At 46.8% G+C, this 22,446-nt stretch overlaps 2 protein-coding genes across 2 annotated transcripts in view; both read right to left on the reverse strand.

Annotated features, from left to right (window-relative positions):
- The window catches only part of LOC119396510 (neurofilament heavy polypeptide), an 84,638-nt gene extending 81,415 nt beyond the window's left edge, over nucleotides 1-3,223 (reverse strand). The window contains exon 1 of the mRNA XM_049416604.1: nucleotides 3,005-3,223. Within this exon, the coding sequence (XP_049272561.1) occupies nucleotides 3,005-3,061 (57 nt within the window). The 5' untranslated portion in view covers nucleotides 3,062-3,223. The remainder of the gene's footprint in view (nucleotides 1-3,004) is intronic.
- Nucleotides 3,224-10,616: 7,393 nt separating this feature from the next.
- Nucleotides 10,617-22,446, reverse strand: part of LOC119396513 (uncharacterized) — a 43,842-nt gene continuing 32,012 nt past the window's right edge. The window contains 2 exon segments of the mRNA XM_037663768.2: nucleotides 10,617-17,984; nucleotides 19,172-19,280. Coding sequence (XP_037519696.1) covers nucleotides 15,081-17,984; nucleotides 19,172-19,280 — 3,013 coding nt within the window. The 3' untranslated portion in view covers nucleotides 10,617-15,080.

Below are 22,446 nucleotides of genomic sequence, written 5' to 3' on the forward strand. Positions count from 1 at the left end.
CGACGCCATAACCGCTAAGTTACTATGTAGGGGGGGGGGTCATCTTAAATAACATAAAACCTAGATATATGAATCCTGGCATACTTCTGCCAGTCCGAATATAAGACGCGACCGGGGAACCATCATTTAGCAATTAACTATATAGCCGTACGAGTTTTACTACGCTACGAACCATGGGCGAGATATAGCAACGCACAAGCGGTTTATTACGTCGCAGGCAATGTCCATTGGAAATAGGAAGCAAGCCAGTTTGTATTCCCTTGATGCTCTCGAAGTCGCATGTTCCTATGGAATACGACTCTTCGTATTTGCATTGCTGACCTGATTTGATTTATGTCCGTTAGTAAAATAAAAAGCAAATGTTATATTGCGTTCTGTCTATATATTCAGTCCGTCAAGAACAGGAATAGTGCTAGCGAAATATTTGGAACACTCGGTCATTCGCCGCAGTGCGATGCTAAAGGAGCACGCATGCCGATCCCAGCGGGGACAGTTGGATGAGTATACAGGACTCCAACGCATTATTCAATATACTTCCGGGGTGCTTAGGGTATTTCGCTGTTAGCCACATGAATTCCCACTCACACGGTACCATTAATTTTACCTAAAAGCGATTTCGTCGTCTACATCAAGCGGTGATTCAAAAGAAATCTAGCAGTCGCTGAAAGCGACCGCCACCTGCACACCTAATAAACACACAAACACATACGTCCTCTACAAAGACCTCGCAGAAGACAATCATATGATTAATTGTGCACTAGCGTTACACTCGCAGACAAAAAAAAAACAAAAAAAGAACAGTCCTTCGACTCTTTTTTTTTTGTGAGTCCTGACTTGTCCCGTATATGACTCTCTTTAGAGAGACACGCGAACTCTCTTTGATGATCGTTATACTCTCGTAGGAGAGTCGCGGGACCCCAAAGAGAGTTAATGTCTCTTTAAAAAGAGTCATATAACGTTGCACGTCAGGACTCACCGAAAATAGTAACGCATACTCTTTATTTTTTTGCTTGGAGCTTAGTGGTCAGAGCTGCTGAACATCGATCCATCAATGTCTCGCACATCTGTCGCAGATCGCCTCGTTTTATCACAACTTCGTTAAGCTGAGAAACAGTTTATGCAGCTATCTAGAGCAAAAACAAACGAACAAACAAATAAAGGCACAATTCTGTTTCTTTCGTCCGAACGCGATATTCGTAGAAGAAGCCTTAAATCGAAGTTTGACTCCCACTACGCAGCCAACATTACTGCATCGTTTCAGTGATGGGTCACTGATCACGGTTATATAAAAGGTCGATGACACGCTGATTAGCTCTCCTATACGGAAGAGAAGGCGGAATATGGCGGCATGGTATTTCTCGGGTTGATGCCCAAGGGAGCGTATAGGGTTCGCGAGGCCAATTAGGAAGCATAGTGCTCGTTAAAGACGGCGGGAACGCCCCTTTCGTCATGTGTGGCATATATTTGGAACATCGTGGTAAAGAAATGCGACCTATAAGCCTATTATAATGGTAGCGAGAGATGAATATCATGACCCTATACTTTAGATGTTCCGTCTCTATACTTCAGCGACGGGGCCCCAATTCGAAGAGACTTCAATTTTTTTTCATTAAGTTTTGAAAGGAGTTCGTGCAAGTCACAGTGTGAAAACTATCAAGATAGATTGGTTTTATCTTATTATTGCTCAATGTCAATTTTCAACACGACCTTCTCCCGTTTATTTTAAGAGAAAATGGACAAATTTCAAGCTAGTAGACGCACGTTATCCGTACTATTGCGAGCGCTATGAAAAACATTGCGAGTGGCGATATGATGATTCACGGGAAGCGACATCTCTGCTGAAGAACAATTATTTACAAAAGGCGGATCGCTAGAACTCGTTAGATCAGAAAACTAATAAGGTCGTCAGGGAACACGCTTGGAGAATGAAAATACAGAGAACCGCCAGGTTTAAATCTTTATAGCAAGAAAAAAGGAAAACTATTTATAATGAAAACTATGAAGATATCGAGTTTGATATGCACTCATAGTGTGGTTATTACAAGCCGGCTGTTGTTCTTAACTGTTAACATTACTGCCGGAAAAGATGGAATAGATATGGAACGCGGAAGCTGTAAAGGAAACACTGTCGTCTCAATAATGTAATTTTTTAGCGAAAAAATCAAGGAAATATAAAGCTACCGACAGGATTGAGCAGAAAGGAAGTTGTGCTGCAGTATGATCGCCTGCCGTCGCGTAGAAAAAGAGCTTTGTTCGTAATGAGACCAGTTGTACTAAGTAAAGCCAGCTCTACCTAGCAGGCTATTCATTACGTGAATGGATTGTGCTGTCTAGACATATTGCACCGGTTTCCCGTGATTAAAGGTTACAGAGATAGCCTGGCAATATCGCTAATTTCTTTAATAAGGTAATTGAATTACGCTCGCACAGCTATCAAGTGCAACAAAGAAAAGAGGAACCGATTTACGGCGACCGCACCTACACGATACGAGGTGCGAAACCATAAAACCCCTAGTATATCACTTGAATATGGCGGTTCCACGTTGCTTTTTCTTTCCGTCTTGTCAGTGTTCGCTTAACGCACAAATAACCTGCGTCGAGAGGTTAAGCGAGATTCTAGGGCCGAGCGGCCAAACGCTGAAGCGGCCGTGATGGAGCGATGTTTACAAATATCCGTCGTTTCTCCGCCCGATAATACAGCGCTAGAGCAGCGCCGCGCATTGACACTCACAGCGCTCCTTGGACTCGCCGAAATAGAAAACAGCTTCTCTCTGCGCGTTGCGGCTCGCTGAGAAACCGTGCGAGCGCACGCGACCATGAATCACGCGAGAGAGCGGTTTTCCGGTCACCAAGGGCCCCCGCAAAACAAAACCGGGAAACACGCTTCCCACGCGCGTCAGCGGGAGCTGCAGACGGGCGTACTTCACCGTTAGGCCTAGGTGCACGACGGCGCAGCCTCCTGCGGCTATGAGGAGGAAAAAAAACTTCATCGGCGGCGTCTTACCTTGCTCTCTGCCGGTATGGGGCAGGCGCGGCACAGATTCCAGAAGGTGTTAATCATGGGCCTGCCGTGTGCGACAACTTCGTCTGCACGCCAACACAAGCAAAGATGGGAAAGAAACCGCGCGGCGGTGAGCCCGGCCGATGCGCGGCTCGCGGTATCGACGACAGCGGAGCTCTCTGCGGCGCCGGGACGGGAGAGACGGCGGAGCAAGCGGCTGCGGCGGCAGTGTGTGTGTTTGCACGCAGAAGCGCCGGGTGGTGGTGGGCTTGGCCCTGCTCTGCCGACGGCTACGGCTCTGGCTTCTTTTCGGTGCGGCGCGCCAAACGCTGCCCTCTCCTCCCTTCTCTCTCTCTTCTCCCTTCCACTTTTTACGACAAGAGAATTCTCTCCCTCGCTCGATCACTTTTTACGGGCGGCCGCCGTCTCTCGGACTACGGCTAGAAAGCTCCGGCTGTAGCCCCAAGCCGAGCCAGAGCTCTGAGAGCTCTGTCGGTCAGTCCTCGAAGCATGCATTTTTTAAAGCATCCCCGCACGGCTCCGAGCGTGTAAATCTGATAAAGTAGATAAGGCATAATTTCTTGCTTTTCTTACAGATTTCAGCATCGCCTATATGCCTTAACTGAAGAAAAAAAAAATGCAAGGTGCCGAATATCCAGGGCGTTTGAAATCGCACTAGTTTCCTCATGTTTTGGCATATGCGATAGATCAAACTCGTTGACTTAATAGGACATCTGAAACGTTCAATGCTTAGACATGAAAAAGGCGTTGTAGAATGTACGAGTACCATGGCCTCTTAGATAAAGTAGGCCGCGTAGAGGTTAAAAGAAGTTGGTTTTTGTCATGTCATGGTCGTCACTGGCAAGGTTACAGTCCTCGTTGCCGTCTACCTCTACCGCGAAGTTTGAGTTTGCCAAATGCTCATGCAGGCTTCATGGTTTTCGAGAATTAATTATGCGATATAATTCAGTGCATTGCGATAAACATGTCGAGCTACGGGCTTTCTTGTGAAATTTGTTTCAAAACTCCGAAAGCAATTGTAGCCCCAGGAAAATGTCTCATGGTAAGCTAATGACGCTCTAAAACGGGTGAAGAAATGAAGGGTAATAATAACAACAGTAGTCTAAACTTTAACAGACAACAAGAAGCGCGGTAGTGCAATAGTCATTTTGCTTCTTTATCGCTTCCATGCAGACCACTCAGTAACACGTGACCTCCATAATCGCAGCTCGGAAGTCGTTTGCGAACGCTTGCAATAAGGTCAAAAAGGATAGCGTTCGTGCATACAAATACGACTGTGCGTGCACGTATGTGTGTGTTAAATGACCCGGCAAGAAAGATTCGTTGAAGATGGCTTTCCCACAATACAAGTCTTCCTGCGGAGAAGCACGCTTCTGGTGATTGCTTAGGAGAATTTGTCGCTGGGCTAGTTGTTCATAATGCTTAACTGTGGAGTGCAAATTCGGTACGGGTCATAGAAGAGCGCACATAGCACAGGTTAAGCTATCGCTTGTCCTGTGCTGTGTGTGCTCCTCTATATTTCGTACCAAACTTGTGCTCTGTTGTTTAGCATCTGCTGATTGTCTTTACACTTAACAGATAACGCCACCACGGGGTACGTGTCGTCGCTAAAATGTTTGCAGTGCATATCACCTTACCACGCGGCTATCGTTCACTGTCGGTTCCAATAAAGGCGTTCCGCACTGCCTCCGTACGGTCAACTTCCACAAGCTTTCCAGTTGAAAATGGAGGAAAGATATTGCTGTTGACGTCATTCCGCTAATAGTGAAGTCATCTCTTTTTTGGCGACTCCGACGCTCGGCTACGTCGACATAGCGACACTCTGGGTTACTGCTGCTCCACTCATTACCAGGGGTTGGGGGGTTCAACCCCCCCCCCCCCGAAATTTTTCAGTTTTGCTTGCGTAAATATACACGCACACATACAAACGCACGCACGAACATATATAAGGTATGGTTGACCCCCCCCCCCCCCCAGAAAAAAATTTCTGGCTACGCCCCTGCTCATTACGTTGTGTTGATTAATGATATTTGGTCGACAGTGACATAGTTCCGTTTTTAATCAGCTGCTTCAGGGCACCATTCAGTTTAATTTGTGTGCGCCCTTGACTGAAAAGAGGGTGCTGAGCAAGCGACTGATCTAGCGTGTTGTTGTGTGCGATGATACATATCTTATGGTTGGGGGAGATGGGGGCGGAGGCTTCTACCCTTCCCCCCATTGGCGTAGCCAGGGGGTAAAGACGTGTTCAGCTCTCCCCCTTCCCTCCCCTCACCCCGGTATTTGTGAATTTTGCATGTGGATATATACACGCGCACATACGAACACGTGCACGGACATCCATAAAGGGTGGCAGAACCTGCCCCGAAAAAATTTACTGCCTACGGCCCTACTTCTCCCAATGGCTCCGCCGCTGTCAACACGCCCGCACCTAACCGACAGTCATTATTCACTCGCGACAATGCTGAAGTGAATATATAAAATATGCATTTTATGAACGCCATCAATCGAGCTTTTTATGACAAACCTAAAGGCGTAGCTGCAAATGTGACCTTGTCCAACGATAATTCGCACATGAAGAAAATTGACAACGCAGCCAGAGAAAGCCTAGTCGGAAATCGAGTGCCATGCGCGTTCAACTAAAATGCAGATACTATAGTAAGGAAGAGGCGAATGAAAGTTGAAAAGACCACCAGCTGTATTGCGTAGCCTAACCCACATCTCCGAGTTACTTTCGTTGCGCCTTTACCAATTAATAGCCCCATTCACTTTCCGTATTTATTATGCACGCCTAAATGATAAGCCCCGGGAGTGTAATCCACCGTTTACATTTTCTTGTGCTGCCCTCTGAGGTTCTGGTAGGGGCTGGGGCAAGCAGAATGGTCAGAACAAAAGCCTCCGAGATCATGAGGCATTTCCCGACTTTTCCGCTAGGGGATAGGGCGCATGCGCAGGGGCATCGTGAAAAAAGGCGGATTCCAGCGCTACTCACTCACGGCCATGGCGGTTGATGTGGAGCTCAAGCGCAGGCTTTGCTGTGCGTTTACTTCATAACATAACAAGGAGATACGAGTTTAGTATTTACATTGTACAAGTAGCAGCGACGAGGAAAAGGGGGTGCCCGGAGCCCAACCTACGCCCACGAACCCGAAGGGCGCTTGTACCCTTGTAGACGCTTTCCAAGGCAGCAGTTGCGCCTATCTGTTACTTAATTGTGCCGCTAGGTGGTACAAAATGAGGTAAAATGTTCCACCGCATAGCTGCGAGGCTCCGTGCATTCACCCTAAGCTTCCCTTGCTTTCACAGTCTGTTTTCTTCGTGCGGCTGTTACTGAAAATTTAACCCCTTTAGATCCATCTAATTCCTCTTGCTCATCATATTAGCATAGATGCGCCAACCAATTACATTCGCTCGTTTCCATGACAACACACCAGGGAAACCTCTTGTAACATGCATGTATTTTTTCCTCGAGAAAAGAAATCGAAGTGCACTTAAACATGCACTAGCACTTTGATGTATTCGAGCGAAGAACATCCAAAATTATGCCCACATATTTATAAACTGAAATGGGGATTCTAGCGACAAACGATCACCGACATGGCAGTTCAGGCAGTCCCCAATTTTAAGGCAGTCTGCAAAACATTCATTATCGAAGAAACTGTGTTTTCAACTTACGCACCTAAATGAACACAGCTGCACAAGGTTTTTTTTTTTTTTTGTAAGTGTTCAAGCTCCTTGGAAGTGCCATTCACAATGCGTATTCCCCCACGTCATAAGTATCAACACACCAACAGGTTTTGGCAGACGGCCACACATGAAGCCCGAATCAGGATTTTCGCTCTTCCAAGCATCCAACTGGCACTTGCGAGCCAGTGGCGTAGCCATGGGGGGGGGGGGGGGGGGCTCAAACATCCCCCACCGAAATTTTTCAATTTTGCATGTGCATATATACACGCACACATACAAACGCACGAAAGAAGATGCATAAAGTATGGTTGAACCCCACCAAAAAAAAAAAAAACTCTGGCTACGCTAATGTTGCGAACATTATCCTCGTTATAACGAACACTGATATAGCGGATTATCGGTTATAGCGAACTAAGTACGAACTTTGGTTGGTCACGCTTCATTTCAGTGACATTTATTCTCTTTATAACAAAACCGAAAAGGTGAGAGCCACCGCGATATCGGCTGTAACGAAGAAATATTTGCTTCGCGCGAGGCTCAAAACTTGAATGTCAATACTTTTAATCGTTTTGTTAAGTTGCGGAAATTTCGGTAAGCCAGCGCACAAAAATCACATTTGAATGGTTACGCAACCGCATGAACTGAACGGTAAAGCATTGGAAGATCACGTGACGGCGGAGGGTGGCGCCACATGTCCAACGTTGAAGAAAATCAAGCACAGCCACAAGGAGACTGGGGTGTTATTCTGGACATTGTCAAATTCCGCCATTAGTCAATTCTGATTGGTACAGAGGGCTGCTGGCCTCTCTGATTGGCCTAAAATGCCGCCATTACGAAATTTGACAATATGGCGGAATTTGAGTGTCCAGAATAGCACCCCTGGTTAGGATTACCTCAGTTATAGTAGGTTTGAAGCCTAGAATAATGCATTTTCGTATCTAGGATTATTACACGTGCCAGATAGCCGATTTCTATCTCTACTGTTACAACGGATGTCGAATATAACGGACTAATTTATGATTTCGATGGTACTTTGTTACAAGAAGGTTCGACTGTATTGCCACTGTCCCCAGGTTCCCACCTAGTGAAATCTCAAGTTTTACCTGCTAGAAAACCGCCCACCACATACAAAAAGAAAATTCTGCCAGTTCCACACAGGGAGAACGGGGAGAACCGTCAGATAGCTACGCTGTAAGCGCGCGAGTGCAGAGACAACTTACCGTATTTACTCGAATCTAAGCCGATGTTTTTAACACGAAAGTGTTTTATGCCGGGGTCCACCAAGTACATCCGTCACGGATATGACGTTGATAAAATGGACACCAACTGCTGAGAAAGAAAAAAACCAAGAAAAAGACACCCCGCTGGGAATCGAACCCACGACGTTGCGGCCGCGACGGCAAGCGCCCGATGCTCTACCGACTAAGCTAAGTCGGGAGATGCTAGATGCATGCAGCGCGAACGCGCCTTATATCTTTCACACACTCTCTTTCGCGGCGGGCGGAGCGGGGCGGTGCCGCCCTCTGTGAGATGTGAAAAGAGGTAATGCTTCACGATCGACACTTACTAGCGCTTACTCCGAGATTGCACCCGTGATTGCACGCGATATCAGAGGTCATGGTTAAAGCGTCTCGATACCAGAGAGGTAGACTGGCCGCGCTGGCGTCGTCGAGGCACCCTTGACGCAGTTACGTTCTTCACCTTTGGCTTCGTGTTAGCGTGCGTCGGCTCGTCGGAGTAGTGTAGCTTCCACGTGCACCAAAGGGATTTCTCCATAGAGTTAATATACTGACACTAGAGGAAAAGCTCCCCATAGGGCCCATGCATTGAAACCTATAACCGCATGGGTTCCGCCATGATGGAACAAAACGATCGTTGCCAGCGTTGCCAGACCCTGAGACGCTTGCTATATTTGACGGTAGTAATCAGTTTTAATCTACCAACCTAAGCCAGCTACGCGCTGTTCAGAGAACATCAGCTGTGTTTTGATGCGTGAAGCCGTGTGTTAGTGTACAGTTGTCTGTGCAGCTGGTCGGGTTGATAACAGTTAAAATTTCCACCTGTTTGTGCATGGTTTTTACTAGGCACTCCCTACCAAAGTTTCTCCGTTCGCTGGCACAAAGGTCACTCGACAGATTCGCAGCTCGAAGCAAAGTCCGTAGGCCGGGGTCGCGCGCTGATTCGACTTGCAATGGCGAGATACCTGTATCCACGTTCTTTTCAGCTCATTGCTGCCGTACTTCAGCGCAGAGAGCCGTAAAGCAGAAAAATGTCGATTGCAGCATGCAGCGGCGAATGTGAGTGAGACATCTCCCGAAACCTTCAATCGAAACTAAAGTTACACGGCCCACGAAGCTTTATCGCCGTTAAAAAGTATTTAAAAAATCGGTTGCGACTAGTTCGTACATAACTTTCACGGCTTGCCTCTCCTCTTCTTTGCCGTCCGTCCTGGTTTGCACTGATGCACTGAAGTTCCCAGCTCGAAAGAAAAAAGGGCTGTCACATGAAGTCGAGTGGTATGCGGCGACAGAAAACGCACACAACGGGACACTATGACAACTACGAGATACACGACGCGAACGAAGTTCCAGGGGCTTTAACACGACGCGCAAACCGCAATCGGCCGCAGGCACACACTCGCGTACTCGCGAGTGTTGATATGGTGGTGCCATCTAGTTAACAAGCCTGCAAACGCTCCTTTTCGCGCGCAGTAAATTGCATAAATAGCCGTCGTATTCTTTCGTAGACGTATTCAAAATAAACACAAAACAATATCCGCAAGTTTTTGATTGTGCAGATGCTTCTTTAGGATTGATATGTGATGGCAAGAATGACAACGTTCCAAGATGTCAGCGTTCTTGTGGTTATAGGTCTCGCGGCCCAGCTTTTCCTCTAGAGTCAGTATATTAACTCTATGGATTTCTCCGCCGCCGACTGCTTCAATTGCGAGAGCACCGACTAACAAAACTGCTGCAACACGCGTTGCAGAAAGGACGCGATTTCGACGGGCGAATGTCGTGCCTTGGTGGAGCGAGAGCAGCGCCTGCGAGACAGAGGCCAGCGGGACGCACGCGTTTGCGGCTCAGGCTACGAACCTCTACCTCCCGTGTTCCTGAAGCGCAGTGTGTGTTATGTATGCATGAGCACGGGCGTCGGCTACCCATTACTAGAAAGCGCACACCGTGCCGTTTCTCTCCTTAATTGACGACGCTTTGAAGAAGTGCATACCGGGTACCAGTGTTGATTATGAGCTTGTTGATATCATCCTTACGCGGGATTCAAGATTCGCTGTGTCCAGATATATGTTCACACCGTCAGCTACCACAACGGTTTAATCATGATCATGGGCGTTAGTCGTCGCGATAGAGACATGCTGTCAACATGGGTGCATTCACGTCAAACGGTGCTATAGCTGCCAAACACGAATAGACATTGTGCAAGCTCTCATATATCACTACACAATAAGCAGTACTTCTGTGAAGACACGTTTCACTTTCGTGTTATACCGATTCCTATGACGGAGGGATCAGCCATGTTTTTTTCGAAAAAACGATGTGCGAAAGTGGGGGGGTCGGCTTAGATTCGAGTACAATGAATAGGTTTTTTTTACTTTTCTGGCCTTGCGAATTTCGGGGGTCGGCTTAGAATCGGGGCCGGCCTAGATTCGAGTAAATACGGTAGTATCCTTTCGAGCGCCATCATCATCACCATCATGATTTAGCATTATCATCATCATCATTTCGTTTCTTCATTCATTCCTCCCTCTGGTCACGTGACCTGAGTGACGCCGGACGGCGCAGGCTTGACTTGCAGTTCCGCTGTCAAAAAAAGTATTTAATGAGAGTGGTCAGCAGCTCTGCTTGGCAGAGACAAGTGACAAAAGAACACGAGACCTACGAGAGGCAACGGCGGTAAAGAAGCAGTGTTTTATTGGTCACCAGCCTGTCCCCCAGAGTGTGTGTGTGGTTGCAGTGAAAAAAGGGGTGTATCTACAGTGCATTCGTATCATACAGGGAACACAAAGAACCATTGCCAACAGGATGATGCAAGGAGATATAACTTAAGACGTATGCTTTTGTGTGTGTGTTTTGACAGCAAGCACTTAGCTTAAGGGGGCGAACTGAGAAAAACGAGGAGGGGGCACCTACAGCAATCTAATGCACGTCCACTAAACAACACGTGATGGAGACCATTACATTAGGGGGCCTGTGTCGTGCCATATTCTACAACTATGTACAGCAATACAGAAGCACACAGGGTAGCCTGTACTAGCTCTCTTGGGACACAAGGCCTTTCACTGCTCTAGAACTCTTGCACGAGTGCCGGATACTAGCATCACGTTTCAGAAATTGCCAATGTATGGTAGCGAAGAATCATGGTTACGTCTATTTAGGAACCAATTTTAATCGCTAAGAATTATTTAGCCCATAAGCAGGCAGCAGTGCAGACTTTAGCATAACACCAACTATTGTCGCAGTTATTTTTATTTTTAATGTTTGCTCTCTCTCCCTTTCATTATCCCTAACATTTGTTTCGTGTCATTAATGAAACAGCTGCAGTAGAAGTACCAGCACAATGCGCAAGCTGTACTGAATACTTATTCAAACTGCAGGGATTTCTACTTCCACAATGTGACAATCCTTCAGCATAATTCCTTCATCCCATGCAATCTTTCTGGGGCCCCTCTGACAAAACTTTAAATCCCCAAGTTCCTCCAGAGATGCGCTTGTCCAATGCTCCAAGAGGCATTACACGCTAGTAGAGTACAAGCCACCCTGCGCTTTCAACCTATTTACAAAGAGAAATCGGTCACCACTGCCTCTTTGTCCTTCATGACAGAGGCACCGCACCTAGGCTCAATGGTCCACAACTACAAACAAAGACGAGACGATAATTCCAAGCAGCACAAACAACTCAACACTTCATCGCAATGCACAACTGATGAAAAGCTGAATCATCGTTCCCTGCTACACGTCAGCAGTAGTACTGCCAAACCTTCTATTTCATTTTAGGACTTCCATCTTTGGCAAGCTCTGAAAATGTTTGCCAGATATATATATATATATATATATATCTCTATACAAGTGTAGTGAATCTTTTTTTTTGTCCTGGAATGGTATGCTCGCCAAAAAAAAAAAAAGTAAACAAGCACAACCTTGTGTGAAAAATGCATCAAGCTCCATGTATAAATGAAAGTAAAACAAAGACGGTGCATTTCTTAGGCCTCATTCTCACCAGCGACCATCACAACTATCACAAAACTATCACAAAAGAAGCTCAAGAAAAGTGGTGCGACTTTCGCGAAGAAACCCAAAAGAAGCAAAAAATTAATGAATTTTCCCAATCTTGAAAATATTTCTAATTATAACAAAAAAATGTCACTCGAATATAAAGCGGAGTTGAAAAAATCACTAAATATTTTGTACAGCAGAAATATGCCCAACTATGAACGAAAGCACACATTTCCTTTTTAACATTGTGGGTTGAATGCACGTTTGCCAGTGCATGATAAATGTTAATTGTTGATTCCCCCAATGTGCGTTTGACTTCAACACCCAACGATATAAAGTCATCGACAAACAATATTAGTGAACGTGACAATCGCTAAAATAACTATATTTGCTGAAAAAACATGCAAACAAGCCCAAAAAACGCGGCAAACTGGAAAATTCTGCTAGCGACTCAGCGAAAAAAAAAAAGGAGCCCAAATCCGCTTATTTTAAGTGGAACTGGCAATTCTGAAGCAGACATCCTGTTCCTGCACATACGACTCGTTTGCTAGCTTTATGACTGCAGTCGTGTGCCTGAAAGATCGAGCAGCGAGTGACTGAGCTGCAACAGTTACGTGACCACTGATAGTCGCCGGAGTGAATGAGCCTTTGCAGCTAAAAACTATAGCAATGTGCCTTTTTCAACATTAAATGACGTATGCGCGCAGTGTTTTCTCAACTGAACCGTATCTTGCTGCCGAAAGCTCCCACCTTCTTCAAAGTCGTATTTCCAGTAATAACCAAACGCAAGAAAAGAAAAAAGCGAATAAATAAGACTTAAGAGAACAATGACAACGAAACATCTCTTACAGCTTTCATTCACGTGTACCACTCCTTGCAAAAATAAAAGTGCGCACTGTTGCAAACCCCTTACGTGCCATGATCGTGCTTCAGTGCAAGCGTTTCTCGAAAGAAAAAAAAAAAAGAAAACCTGCCAAGTGCGAACGCAGCACCTTGGTGAAGTTATTTCTCCCTATATAGTAACAACATGCACATGATCGCAGTATTGTATACACTGTCCTTCATAAAGGATTCCACAGCAAAAAAGGCCATTTTTGATAAGAATTCAAAACAAAAGCATGGCACGCAAGGGGTCATTGAGGAGTCTTTTTATATTCTGCAGAAACAAAGGTTCGTCACGTACGAACACACACACACACACACACACACGCAAAAACAAGCAATTATGCTGGATTACCTTGTATACCACCGGCATTAAAAAAAATCCAAGTCTGCACAGAGTTGCATCATGTAGAAAACAAGACTAAATCCTGCATTAACAGCTTCATTTAAATAAAGTACATTCAAGGTCATTGACCTAATCACTGGGAAATTCCAAATATCAGTAAACCAAAACAGGTATGCAGCCTTAAATAGGAGCAGCCAGGACTGTGAAACATAACCTGAGAACCAAGGCTAGAAAAAATAGACTTCACTGATCGGCGTTTATAGCGAGAGCTGACGTACCCAAAGGGTTTGTGGTCAAAAAACTGCCACACAATTAAATCGCTACAATACTGCATGGAAAAAAAGTTTTACTCGCACACTCGGGTTGGCTAACGGAAAATGTCAGTGCTGTTCGACTCCGCGAAAGCACGGCAGCAACGTGCCACAACTGTTTGAAACATGCGTGCTTCCTTTCGACAAGATCGAGCAGATGCACCACTCAGTTGTGAGGTCTGTCCTGTCTGTGAAGAAGCATGCTCGTTTCATGCAAAACAACTTCGGTCAGGCACTCTGCATTTAGAAAGAAGGAAAATTATAGGAGCAAGGAACAGCGGGAAATCTTGCATTCATGCCAGCTACTTACTGGAAGCATGTAGAGCGGGAGACTGGGAGCACCAGACAAATTTTTGCACGACAGAAACTGAAGCATGCACAAGCTGTGAAGTGCCTGTGTAGTAGGTAGTGTCTAGAGCGTGTTCAAATGCAATTTAACACACAACAGGCCTTTATAAACAGCATCAAGTTTTACATTACATGCAGGCAGACATGCAGCATTCAGTTCACAAACTAGCATAGTTGTGAATTTCAAAAAAAAAAAAAAAAAGTACACACATGATGATAAATGTTCTTAGTGCAGTGTGGTCAGTCCATGCACTTCTTGAGATGTTCTGCCGTTTGCTTAAAACAATCAGAAAAAAAGAGAAGGGACCATGCGTCAATGGAACCGAGCTCAATCTCAACGGCATGCCGGAATAAACTTCTCGACTACTGAATGTATATGTTAAATAAATTAAAATGGGAAGTAAATCAATTGCATTCGTACCGACAGTGGTTCCCTCGCACGTTACGTACCAACCGTTTTCGGAGCATGTCAAGAGGCGAAATGCAGTGTGCTCGTCGGCATTTAACATCTGTCCGATGAAGCATCAAACTTAAGCACCAGCCCAAGTGGTAACACTACAAATAAGCACAAGAAACAAGTATACTGACCCACGAAACAAATATGACCAGAGAAGTGAGGGAAAAAAAAGGCGTACAGAGATTTGTGCTACCAGCAGTTTTTGTGACATGATTGAAGCACAAAGCAATTAAGGGTAGCTTGATCTCAAAGCCAGGCTTAATGTGACACGCACAATGATCACAATCCCCAACGCAAAACCACAATACAAATGAACAGAAGAAAGCCTTCACTTTTAACATTATCAGCAAAGGTGTGCACGCGAAATGACAATCGGGATGTCATCCAAGCGTCCACAACAGCAGTTCATGATTACCTTGCGACGCTGTACAGTTTTTTCAGTCATGCCTGGAGGTCATGATGGTGATGACAACGAATGACGCTTCCATGCGATGGTTTATTCGGAGCGGAGGTGCTCCTCACCACAGCGTTTGTAATGAGCACAGTGAAACTGCGTGACAATGCGTATGCTAAACTCACACTCACTGCTCACAAGGAAGCAGTGCACCGTGTAGCTTCCACCACAAAGGGGAACGAATGTTTCTGTCTTATGTTGTTCTGTCGGGAAAGCAGGGGCAACAGTCAAGCTATGCCCAGCTGCAATGGACACAGTTCCACACAGAACATAATGTAAGCTGGTGCCCCACAAGAACACTGAAACCACCAAACCCGCTAGAGCGCACGGTCACCAGGAAACGTCTCACCGAAGGTCCAATGTCCTGACAACTTTGGAACAGTCCTCGGCCCTCAAGGGTTGGTGGCAATCGTACGGGGGAGGCGTCGGCGATTCGTGCAGGGGCTCTTCATCCATGAGCGGGGTACCCGGGTCGTCGTATTCGTCGAACGTCGCTTGCTCCGGCTCGGGTGCCGCTGCAGGGACCGGAGGTGGCTGTGCGACCTGCTGGCAGTATGTCGGCATGCCCATCTGCGGTGGAACAGGGAAGGTGGGTGCCACGGAGAACGCGACAGGGGCACCGCTGGGCATGGCCAGGTAGTTCATCGCGGCTGCGTCGTAGTGAGGTGGCGGATGGGCCATGGACGGCAGGTAGGCGGCGGGAACTTCTCCGAACGGTCCCACAATCGTAGGGTGGGGCATGACCGCGGGAGCTAACAGATGGGGGGTGACGGGAGCCATGGTCGATGGAACCATGACCGGAGCCGCTATGGGCGGCAACGACGGGCTCAACAACGATGCCGGCGGCTTGGTCATGTCCCTGTACATGGGACTCGACGGGGGCCCTAAGTGCCGCGTGAAATCGTCGTAGCGGCCGATAGGAGCAACTGACGACGACAGTGACACCGAAGGAGGAGCCATCCTCATGTGCGCCACTGGTATGTGCGGTGCCATTGTCGTTCGCACGATAGAAGATGGAAGAGAAGTCGGCGGCATGGGCCTAGGAAGAGGAGGTGTACCGGAACGATGGCACGTCGGCACAGATCTAGGCATTGAAGAGGACGGGACTCGAGACAAAGGCAGGGGAGCCGACGTAACCATCATGGGTCTTTGTGCACTGGACATCAACAAGCTTGACACGGGCCGCGTGGCAAGGGATGTAGAGACGACTTTACTGGCTGGCGATGTTGAAGAGACTGCCAGTGATGATATCTTCGATGCTGTAGTGGCTGTTGTGATAGGGAGTAATAGTTCTAGAGGAGAGATCGCTACGGACGATGTAACCATCGAACTACTTTTTGGGGCTGAATGCATAACTGTAGAAATCATGGAACTGATTCTGGAGAATGGCGAAGATGCAAGGGAACCAACTTTAGATGTTGCATGGTGCGCTACACTGGTTGTGCTAAAACCAGTTTTTGATGTCGCGTGTACGGAAACAGCAACCGATGAACCACTTCCTTTTGTGGCTGCCGTGTTTACCAAACTACTCTTGGAAGTTGAGGTGGCAGATGCAGTGACATGACTACTCTTCGGGCTGTGAAGAGAAACTCCAGTTGAGGAACTGTTCCTTGATGTTGTTGCAGCCGTTGATGAGGAACTGCTTTTGCTTGTAAAAGAGTTTGATGCTGTGGTTATACAGCTGGCTCTGGGGGATGACAGTGCTACCATGGAGGCAACTGCATCAGATTTAGAGACTGAAACAGCAACGTTAGCAGCTAGCGAGCCGCTACCTGAGGGTGCCGTAGCACCAACGGTAGAAATGATCTTTGATGTGGATTTTGAAGAAGGTGGCACGCTCATTACAGTACTGCACCTTGTACTTGACGCAGTATTGTTCTTAGTTGAAACCGTATTGCCGGCAACGGTGCTGGACTTTGAAGTAACTGTACTGGAAATTGTAGAAGTGCTCTTGGAAGAAGCAACGCTGACTCCTGTAGAGAGAGCTTTAGAAGAAGCAGTACTTGCCACAGAATTGCTCTTCGCGGACAAAGCAGCAGCTGTTGTTAAAGAGTTGTTCTTCAAAGAAACCGTACTCGTAGTTGAGCTACTTTTGGAAATTACTGTGGATGTCACCACAGAAGAGGTTTTTAAAGCAGATGTTGCTAATGATGAGCTAACCTTGGTTGCAGCTTCTGAGGACGTAACGCAGTTGGCTTTGTCATTCAGCGTTACGTCTGTAAGTACTGTCGAATCGTTTTTCAAACATGAAGCTACTGTAGGTACAGCCACGGCATTTTTAACAGAAGGAAGCGACATTGCCACAGCAGAATTGCCAGTTTTGGTTGATGCTACCCCAGGACTTGTCTTGGATGCTGATGGGCTCACCGTTACCACTGAGGAAGCGCCCGACGAGGAAACAACAGCACCTGACGCTTCAACTGTCTGCCCAGGCGTGGTTACTGAAGTCTGTGGTGTTTCGGCAGATGATGCAGTGGGTGACTCGCAAGGTGCCGACGGCGACATTAACGCCCGAGTGTTGTTCTCACAGGCACCGACAGTTGCATCGTCCTCTACAGGCTCTACTTTAACTACAGGCTCTACTTTTATTCGACCATCGAGGTTATCTGACAAAACCGATGTCTGCTGAGGTACTGCTTCAACTTTGACCTCCTGCTGTTCTTTCGCGGCGGGCGTCTTCGGGAGCTGCGGCTTAGGTCCATGCGCTGAAGACAAATGAACCTTCTGTGGCTGTTGTGCTTTCGATTCGTGAGACGAGGTCTTAAAATCGAGCTCCTTAACCTTCTCCTTCTTTTCCTTGTGGGACTTGTGCTTGTCCCCGCTGTGTTTCTTCGGCGTTGACGGTAACGACGACGACGATTGCGCAGCCGCTGCCGTTTCCTCCGGTTTTCTTTCTCCTGAGGGTGCCTTTCCCGGCTCCAGTTTGATCTTTTTGACGGATGGTTCCTTGGGTGGCTTTGAGTCGGCTTCTCGCTTTCGAGGCTTTGAGTCTTCTACTTTGACCTCCTTCTTTACCGTCACCTCTTCGGGACTTGGAGCCGCCGTGGGGGTAGGCGTGCTCTCATGTGGATAGTACTGGCGCAGCCGCACATGCCAGGCCACACTGGCCACAGCAGTCACTGTGCGGAACTGGTGCACGATGTTCCGAGGCAAGAAGTAGATGTCGTTGTCACACAATGAGATGCGGGAATACCGGATGCCTTCCCTGCGCAGCTGGTTCAGCTTGGCGTCTTCGACCCATTGCACGCACTGCATCAGAAACGAATGAGTCACCAACTTCTCTCCGACATATAAAACTTCAGGTGTCCTTAACTATTCTTTAAAAAGGCAATAAAGGATAAAGGCAATAAAGAGTTTAACTAGCTGCATGTTAGACCACGAGAAATCCAAATTATGGCAAGGCCCCACAAGAGAACTGCTTCTTGCAAAGGTCTATCTTTATTAGACAAAAACTTAGAGGATGCTTGAGCTTTGCCTTCAAGAGTAGAAACCCACCCGTGCGCATCGCCTTCTCAGATGCTAGCCTGGCTTCAGTTCTCGGTGCACACCTCAACCGTGCCGTAAGGAAATGGACGACTGTGCTTATAACATTGGCCATTGCAAACTATCCTAGAATGCCTACTGCAAGTACAATTCCACTGCGCCATAATTCTTCCTTTTGCAAATCAGGGAAGGGCCCACTACGTGTCCGTAAGCAACACGCGAACCTATGCAGCTGCTCACTTTGTTGATGCTCTAACAGTTAATGATGATTAAATATGTCTGACTGCTTTGTAATGGGTGGGCCTTTAAAACACCCGCTCGTTGCGCAATTCACATGTTTTGACACCTGGCACGATTCTACGCTTCTGCCACGCAATGTTACAAGCGTTAAGGGGACTCCTTCCACTACATGACATTCATATAGTGTTTTTTTCCGAAGAAGTTTCAAGCAATAGCATAGCTCTGTGGTAGAACACCTGCTTGCCACGCAGACGGCCTGGTCGATTTTCACTTCGAACCGAAAATTTTTATTATTTATTTTATTTGCATCTTTCTTGATTTTTCGGTCACGGACAAGATAATTTTTCGCTCACAACCAATGATGCCAACACCGACGCCAGAATTTCTGTGAAATTAGCTCTTTAACACTCTCGCGTTAATACAGCAAACCACATCACTTCTCATATAGAAGCCCCTTAATTCTGCTTAGCGCGGAATCAAAGTGGGAAGAGCACCATAAGGTTTTTAATTTATAAGAATTTGCCGTTACTACAAAGAAGTATCAGAATGAAGCATGATTCTGCAAAAGAAAAATGCCTGGAGGGTAACACATCTCAGTTAACATAAAAAAAAAAAGAAAATTTAACAGCTTCAGTAATGAATGTCCCAAGCCGTGAGCACATTTAAAAGTCCTTGCATAAGAAAACCGGGAAGTTCCAATGACCAGCACTCACCTGTGAAACGGGTGGCTCATGAAGGTCCAACTGAAGCTTTTCCACCAGCTGGTTGAAGTCTCCAGCGTGGAATGCAATTACATCCTTGGTGATACGGTTGGTTTCCCCTCTGTCGTACAAAATAATGAACATCTAGCATTAGGCTCCGTTTCTTTTAGTCGTACTTCGAAAGAACAGTCAAATGAAAACAAGGCGTACATTTAGACCTGCATTCATAGAACGGTCAGTCACTTACAGAAACACTTCCTATCATGCATGGCAAAATGCCTTGAACATCATCTCAGTGAAGTGAAAGTGTCACCTCTAAAGTATGTGCTATGAATAACCCCCTCCGCAAAAGTGAAGAATAGACCCCTAATTAATTACATAAGTTCTGTCCTGCCCAAATTAATGAAAAGCAGCTGAAAGCTTAAGCTTCACAGTGGTCAACATTTTTCATCGACACATTCTTTCTCAAGTTTAGCTTTCATAGTAATGACTATACTCCGTTTCGTACATCAGGTGCTACGCTGCGGAAGCTATGCAAGAAGTTCGATCCACAAGATGTGCGAGTCCGTGCATTTCGTGCTTGGCCTCCACGATATGCTCCGGCTGCTTTGTGCCAGTGCTAATCGCGGAGGCCATGATACAAAAGGCAATGCTAAGTGATTCAGAACAACCTATTGACAACCACATACAGTCAACATCCGATTTTTCGGACTCCCTAGGGACCGCGAAATCGTCCGAAAAATCGGGCAGTCCGAAAAAACGAATTCATGCGCTTTTATTCCGCTCAAGCAGTCAAATTGCCACAGCCACGTCCGAAATAGCTTTAATGCCTCCCAGTACAATTATCAGGCATTTTGGTGCGCGCCCAGGATCTCGCAAACACATTCGGTACCTGCCGCGAACCCCGCTTAACTACGTGCCAACCGCCACTTGCAAGAATGCATCTCGTGATGAGCGCCGCTGATACCAGCAAAGCGCGGGATAGATTACAGCTCTCTCACATGGAGCGTTTGGAAACGATGACGCAGAAAATGTGTGTGCGCATGTAAACAATGCGTACACACATCGCCGAATCTCCGCCGATACGCAGCATTTACTGCCGTGTGAAGCCGATTGTTTCTAGTTGTGTGCAGCACATCCCCAACTAAGCTGACGCCGTCACTGTACGGTTGCTGTATCGTACGCACGCATTTATCATGAAAGGGTTCGTGATGCGCACTTTGTTCCTGACTGCACACAGGCGTGGCAATGGCGAGCTAGTTTCGTCCGTGAAGGCAACGCGTCTGTGCGGCGCACTTAGCGGTCTTGCACAAAGAGGCAGCAAGAATGGCAGCGTGGTGCGTTTGGGTTCTCGCCTATTAAATGCGTGCAGTTAACTGAAGATGCTTATCGTAAGGATTGTCAGCGATTAAGCCATACTGGCGCGTTTGCCAGCTGCCGTAATCACGCCTCCGCGCATTTCCGCTGCTTATCCGTAAAGACATCGCCGTACGGCTCCTTTGAATTTCTGGTCTGCTTCACCCCATAACGCTTGGGCATTGCGGCACAGCTGACTTTCGTACTGTGCTACTGTCGCAAACAGATCGACTTGCGAAAGCGCTGGTTCGAACCTACGAGATGATAGATGCGGCTGAGGTGGGGGCTTCAAATAATGCCTTTTGGACCTGCAATTTGGGCAGAAAGTCCAAAAAATCGGACGCGGAAGAGTTTCAGCGTCCGAAATTTCGGACGTTCTAGTCAAACCCTGCTACGCCGAAATTGACGGTGCTCGGAAAAATGTTCGTTGAAGCGAACATTTCGTTGTAGTGAAATCGAAAAAAAATATGGCTGACCTGAGCTAGTAGAACAGTGAAACTTTTATTTCCAATATTCAAAAAGTGTTACGACGAATTGCGTCGTAACACTGTGTCCCCAGCAGTGTTACGACGCAATTCTGATATATGCGTAGCGACGCCACGTTGAAAAGCATGCAGAAACAACGGCTTCCGCGAACGAATCAAACGGGCACGGGCGCGCAAACACGAACTGCACAGTTGCACCAATACGCTAATACTAGCTATTCGCCGACAACGGCGACATGCAGGCGTGCTATCGCGGAGCGATGACTTACGCCTTATTCTATGCTATTCTTATCCACCACTCGCGGCTGGCTGATCCCGCTGATAACGCGGACGAATCGCTGCTCCGACCACTGGTCGCACTGGCCAAGCGCGAAAAGCACGAAAAGCATTGACATTGGAAAACGCACCATTCCGCGACTGCACCCCAGGGCTGCTCGCGTTAACTCGGATGTGGCGGATGTACTGTCGCTCTGACCACTAGCGAAGCGCAAAAAGCACGAAAAGTATTGGAAAGGCATCGGAAAAGCTATCGTTTCGCGATTGCACCCCAGTCAATGGAGTGACATGTCCATAGAGCCAATGGGGACGAATATTTGGACACGATGGTAGCGCCGTCTGGATTCTAACGGTAGTTGCAAAAACAATTAAAAATGTTATCTTGCTCTCAACAGAAAAAGCTTCTAGCATCTTTCACATGCAATTTAGTTTTAAGAACTACGAATATTGTTTGTAGATTTTTTAGCTGTTTATAAAATGAAATACGTTTCAAACGCACAAGGGCGTTTTGATATGGCGCCTGGCGTTCCACATAGCATTTGATGCCATCGTCGTCTGCTTCTGCGTCGCCACTACCCCCGGTCGCTCGGGCAGCCCCCTCTCCACCCTCCCTGAATTTCTCTCGTACACAGTAGTCACTTACTCATTAGGTACAAGTATCTTACATACTTACTTTAGTAAGGTAGTGCTGCCGCATACAGGCTGAGCGAAATGACAACGCTAATCGCACAAACTTGCTGGAATAAATTATTTTATTGCGACTGCATCGATGTTTACACAAGATCAAGGACTCGTAAGTAGCGTTTTAGCATGTATACCAGCAAATAACATGCATGCATAAGCGTTTATATGCAAAGAAGGTACGTACTACGCATAGCCCCACCACAAATGTCCGGAGTACAGAAGCTGTCCAGCGTTGAATGATAAATACATCGATAGACACGAAGCCTTCGCTGGTATAAGAAAGGTATACTGCTAAAGTCCCTGCAATTCTGCTGCTCAAGATGTCGCACCACTTCGTTCACAGTATTCAGCAAACTGTCTGTAACTGATATGAACATATCTGCGTCCCTTTCACGGCCAGCAGTGCGGCGTGACTGTTTGTTTTCTGGTTTGCGCTGCCACCAAAAGTGCGTCACTTTCAAATCTTTTTAGCCTTCGCGCTATACA

This window comes from Rhipicephalus sanguineus, chromosome 6 (assembly GCF_013339695.2).
Source record: "Rhipicephalus sanguineus isolate Rsan-2018 chromosome 6, BIME_Rsan_1.4, whole genome shotgun sequence".
Taxonomy (NCBI): Eukaryota; Metazoa; Arthropoda; class Arachnida; order Ixodida; family Ixodidae; genus Rhipicephalus; species Rhipicephalus sanguineus.